The 5,599-nt window shown below is 52.4% G+C and overlaps 1 protein-coding gene across 1 annotated transcript; it reads right to left on the reverse strand.

Annotated features, from left to right (window-relative positions):
- Positions 1-249: 249 nt before the first annotated feature.
- Positions 250-4,775, reverse strand: znf750 (zinc finger protein 750). The gene is given in 7 exon segments (XM_070442180.1): positions 250-710; positions 713-882; positions 885-959; positions 962-992; positions 1,121-1,635; positions 1,638-1,779; positions 4,687-4,775. Coding segments are annotated over 6 exon segments (1,185 nt in total). The 5' UTR covers positions 1,744-1,779; positions 4,687-4,775; the 3' UTR covers positions 250-422.
- Positions 4,776-5,599: the final 824 nt, after the last annotated feature.

Raw genomic sequence — 5,599 nt, forward strand, 5'->3', positions numbered from 1 at the left:
ATAGACTAGTTAGATTAGACCACTGGTACGTCTGTATAGACTAGTTAGATTAGACCACTGGTACGTCTGTATAACTAGTTAGATTAGACCACTGATACGCTGTATAGACTAGTTAGATTAGACACTGATACGTCGTATAACTAGTTAGATTAGACACTGTACGTCTGTATAGACTAGTTAGAGCTTCAGCTGTTTTGACGTAAAGGTTGTGTGAGGAGAGAGCATGTAGCTGTATCATCACTTACCCTCTTTCCATGTGCGTCGTCAAGCTCTGTGTGTGTCCTCTTTGCCGCGTCTACTCTGATGGCTGCGAGGCTGGCTCTGGTCCTCCTGATTGTTGACAGGCTGTGGTTCCCCCAGGACGGTACATCTGGAACCATCAGTAGTGTCTCTCTGGGTGAAGGGTGTGTGGAGGCTGTCTGTCAGGTGAGCCCAAGGCAGAACACCCCTCCATGGGGCTCAGTCCGGTGGGCTTTCTCTGCTCTGCTCCACCTGGCTGGTCCCTTCCTCCGTGGGTCTGCTGTGGGGTTCACCATGGAGCCTGGGTGGAGGTAAAAGTCATAGTCCCTAGGTCCCAGGCCGTACACATCCAGAGGGAGGTACCTGGGGCCTGGGAGAGGGGATGGGTGTGGGGTGGTGGTCCGGGGGGCGGTACAGGCCATAGGGCAGGGGAGACCGTATCTGTAGGGGTATGGAGGGATGAGAGATGGGTGGGAGTGGTCCGGGTAATGGGTATCACAGGTCTTTGTGGGGTCTCCAGGAAGCTAGGCCGGTAGGTCTGGGAGTTTGGCCCAGAAAGGTGATGCGTCCCTGGGATGAAGTAGGGCTGGTAGAGGGAGTGGAGGGCCGGGTGGCGATCAGGAAACAGGTAGGGAGGGTACTCGGTATTATGTGAGGTGGGAGGGGCTTCAGCGGCATGGAGGCTGCTGCCATTGGGCCCCAGGCGAAGGTGGGGTTAGGAATGATGGCATGGTGGAGTCAGAGACGGCTCCCTGATTGGTTGTGGGACGACTTTAGCGCGCCTCTGGGTTCTCCCTATTGGGTGTGACTTGGGAGAAGGCTGACGGGCGTGGCAAAACCTTGGCCTCTTTGAGTTCCTTTGTGTCTGATTTGATCACACTCTGAATGTCTTTCCTGACTGGACTCCCACACGCCTCCTCTCTCTCCTCCTTCTCCTCCTCTCTCTCCTTCTTCTCTCTCTCCTCCTTTCCTCCTCTCTCTCCTTCTTCTCTCTCTCCTCCTCCTCCTCCTCCTCCTTCTCTTCTCTCCTGTTCTCCACTCCTCCTCTGTGACCCTCAGGGGTCATGAGCCGCTCCACAGGAAGTGTCCCTGATCTGTCTTTCAGGGTTAAAGATGCCAGTTTGACGTTGGCAGGGCCAGGGGTCATGAGCCGCTCCACAGGAAGTGGCCCCGATCTGTCTTCAGGGTTAAAGATGCCAGTTTGACGTTGGCAGGGCCAGGGGTCATGAGCCGCTCCACAGGAAGTGGCCCTGATCTGTCTTTCAGGGTAAGATGCCAGTTTGCCGTTGGCAGCCAGGGTCTTGGTCTGCCTCCCCGTGTTGCCTCCTTTCTGAGACACCAGTGATATGGAGTTCATACAGAGGTTGTACTTCATGTGGTTGAACAGGTGAGACTCTCGTTGCAGGTGAACGGACACTGGAAACACTGGTACTTGTAGGGCTTCCCTGGGGGCCGTGGGATGTAGTGAGGCCTCTTGGGCTTGCGCTCCTGAACGCTGAGCATTTTGGATCTGTGTGTGTGTGTGTGTGTGCAGTTTCACTGCAAAGACAAAGGAAGAGGTAACAGATTGACGGATTAGTTGTGCTGCACATTGACATACATTTTTATAATGCATTCTTCACATTGTGTACAATGACGTGTTTTAACGCTTAGTTTCTTTACATCATTAATGATCTTTAAGGAAATGTCAGGCTAGATGAGTGTTTTAGGACCTTTTTGTTAATGATCCTTTTGTTGGAAAGGTTTGCGTTAACAGCACATTCTCTCCCAGCGTCTACTGAGTAGGATTAACAGGCTACTAGTCCAGTTCAACTGGTTCAGCTAGAGGAGGAGACTAGTTAGACTAGTTTACACTGACCTCTGCTCTTCGTGTCTTTATCTGCTCAGGCCAAAGAAAGAAGGACATGAACCACTGCACCCTCAGGACATATAGTCCAGTCCACACATATACATACGCACATGGATCAAGCCAAGCGTCCTAGTATGGAAATGAGAATTAACTGAGTCAAACTTGTGCCAGAGGACAGATAGTAGTGTGGGTCTGCCTCTGTGTGAGTAGAGGCCCTCAGGCTAACCTATTCCACTAACAGTTGCTCTGTATGTTATGCTTGGAACAAGGAACAACCTATCCAGCTTTCACAGTATGCAAACTACCTGCATGTTATGTTTGCATAGACCATCATTGTCATGGGTGGCTGGTTATGTCTCTACATAGGTAGACCCCATCATGCCTAGACTCATGTCCTATAGTAGGTATGGATGGTTGTGTGTCTCTCTCTCTCTCCTGTATATCTATCCTGTCTATCTGTCTAGGTAGGCAGGAGAGTGGCTAGACTAGGCATCATCCAGGCAGGTAGGCAGGAGAGTTGCTAGACTAGGCATCATCCAGGCAGGTAGGCAGGAGAGTGGCTAGACTAGGCATCATCCAGGCAGGTAGGCAGGAGAGTGGCTAGACTAGGCATCATCCAGGCAGGTAGCAGGAGAGTGGCTAGACTGGCATCATCCAGGCAGGTAGGCAGGAGAGTGTTAGACTAGGCATCATCCAGGCAGGTAGGCAGGAGAGTGGCTAGACTAGGCATCATCCAGGCAGGTAGGCAGGAGAGTGGCTAGACTAGGCATCATCCAGGCAGGTAGGCAAGGAGAGGGGCTAGACTAGGCATCATCCAGGCAGGTAGACAGGAGAGGGGCTAGACTAGGCATCATCCAGGCAGGTAGACAGGAGAGGGGCTAGACTAGGCATCATCCAGGCAGGTAGGCAGGAGAGGGGCTAGACTAGGCATCATCCAGGCAGGTAGGACAGGAGAGGGGCTAGACTAGGCATCATCCAGGCAGGTAGGCAGGAGAGGGGCTATGACTAGGCATCATCCAGGCAGGTAGGCAGGAGAGGGGGCTAGACTAGGCATCATCCAGGCAGGTAGGCAGGAGAGGGGCTAGACTAGGCATCATCCAGGCAGGTAGGCAGGAGAGTGGCTAGATAGGCATCATCCAGGCAGGTAGGCAGGAGAGTGGCTAGACTAGGCATCATCCAGGCAGGTAGGCAGGATAGTGTTAGACTAGGCATCATCCAGGCAGGTAGGCAGAGCAGGAGATCAGTAGGGAGACCTCACCCTGCCTAGCAGACCTGGAGGGCATGTAACGACACGCTCCTCTCTCTCTGTCTTTCTCTCTCTCTCTGTCTCTCTCTCTCTCTGTCTCTCTCTCCCTCACTAAACTGCCTGCCTGAAGGTGTGGGAACCGAAAGGCACCTGTTTCCCATGACTACACCTGTGCTGCAGCGGGATGCAGTGATACGTGGCTCTAGGCACGGGCATGGCACTACTACAGCGGGCTAGTCAGCTAGGCTCAGACACATCCCCTTATCTGATGAGCTCATCACTCCACATCAACCTTGTAGAGAGAGTGAACTGGCCTTCTGACAGCGGGTCTTCCTGGAGAGACTGTTACTCAGGAGTCAGGACTTACAGGGAAAAACCATGTGGTGTGTGTGGTGTGTGTTGTGTGCGTGTGGTGTGTTGTGTGTGCGTAGTAAACTGACACAGCAACGGCGTCGAACGACAACTAAGATGCAGCAGCACCAGATACAGGGTGTTGATACACATCTAAATTGGAACTGGTATTCAAATGAGAACCGTCTCAGTTTAACGGAAAACAAATCAGATGTTTTCCTTTCAGAAAGAGCTGTCACCTAAGGCCCTGTGTTCAGGTTAGGATACACACACACACACACACACACACACACACACACACACACACACACACACACACACGGTTCAGGGCTCCGCCTAAAGAGACTGAACCGTTCCGTCACACACTGTCGCAAGAAGTCGTCTCTCAGGTTCCTGCTCAGGTGTGGTGCAGAACGGATCGCCACTCCCTTCTCAAGAAGAGAAATCGGTTGGTAAAACCTTGTTGGTTGTAATATCTTGCTATCATTACCTGGAACAGAGCCAGCACTCAGTCTCACCAGACACAAAGCCCCTCACAGAAACAACGCCGGTTTCTTATCCCTTCCCAACTCAAACCCTCTCGTCCATATCTGACCAGGTGTTCTTAGTAAACATCTGGTTCATCTAACCAACTGTTGTAATCAGTTCCATGTGCTATGATCCACTTCTTCTGTCTCAGACATAACAAGACAGTGTTAACTGTTGAGCTAGTGGCCAGGTGTGTTTGTGGGTCTGTCCGTCAGTACCATGCAGGCAGTAGGTTATTAGAACACACAGGTAACAGGTGGCCTAACAGGTGTCTCACCTCACCCCAAAATACACCTGTAGACTCAGCTTCACATGTAAACCCCAACACACTGAACCACAGACCGGTTACAAGGTACCATTCAGCTGGATATGCAGAAAATAAATAACGGCTTGTCATGATTGCGTTCACCAACTGCCGTTTCTCTTGACCGGTTAAACCCGTGGTAGTTAGGTAGTGAGAAAGCAGTCTTACCTGCTCTGTTTGTGAGGATGCTCGCTCCAGAGTGTGGGAGCATCAGCCAGTAGGTCTGTGACCGTGTCTCCAGTAGTGTCCCAAATGTGTGTGTGGGAGAGGTGTATTCAGATCGTCATATGATTCGTAGTATTAAGAGAAGTATGTCTATAGCTTTGCCCTGCCCACCTTAATGCCCATGTTGTGTTTCCCATGAGGAGAACAATAGAGCACAGGGAGGAGAGAGACGGGAGGGAGAGAGACAGGGAGGGAGGGAGAGAGACAGGGAGGGAGGGAGAGAGACAGGAGGAGGGGAGAGAGACAGGGAGGGAGGGAGAGAGACAGGGAGAGAGAGGACAGGGACGGAGACAGACAGACAGACAGACAGAGACAGACAGACAGGGGAGGGAGGAGGGAGACAGACAGGGGGGAGGGAGGAGGAGACAGACAGGGGGAGGGAGGGAGGGAGACAGGGAGGGAGACAGACAGACGAAGGGAGGGAGACAGACAGACAGACAGGGAGACAGACAGACAGGAGATGGGACAGACAGACAGGGAGGCGAGACAGACAGACAAGGGAGGGAGAGAGAGAGACAGGGAGGGAGAGAGACAGACAGGGAGGGAGACAGGGAGACAGGGAGGGACGAGACAGGGAGGGAGAGAGAAAACGGAGACGGAAGGACAGACAGAGACAGATAGTTTGTTTTCTCCCATCATGTAAATGGTGTCTCGGGGCCTGACTAATATTCAGCTAGGATGGATGTTGCCTCAGGGCTCTACTGCTGCTGGAGGCCACGCCCACTCAGGGCCCTACTGTTACTGTTGGGATAAAGTAGGCTCCGCCTCCTAGGTAACTAGTCCAAGGTAACAGGACAGGTAAGACCTCACGACAGGAAGTCAGATCAACACTCACCACAGACCAGGCAGCAGAGCA

This window comes from Salvelinus sp. IW2-2015, unplaced genomic scaffold (assembly GCF_002910315.2).
Source record: "Salvelinus sp. IW2-2015 unplaced genomic scaffold, ASM291031v2 Un_scaffold6500, whole genome shotgun sequence".
Lineage (NCBI taxonomy): Eukaryota > Metazoa > Chordata > Actinopteri > Salmoniformes > Salmonidae > Salvelinus > Salvelinus sp. IW2-2015.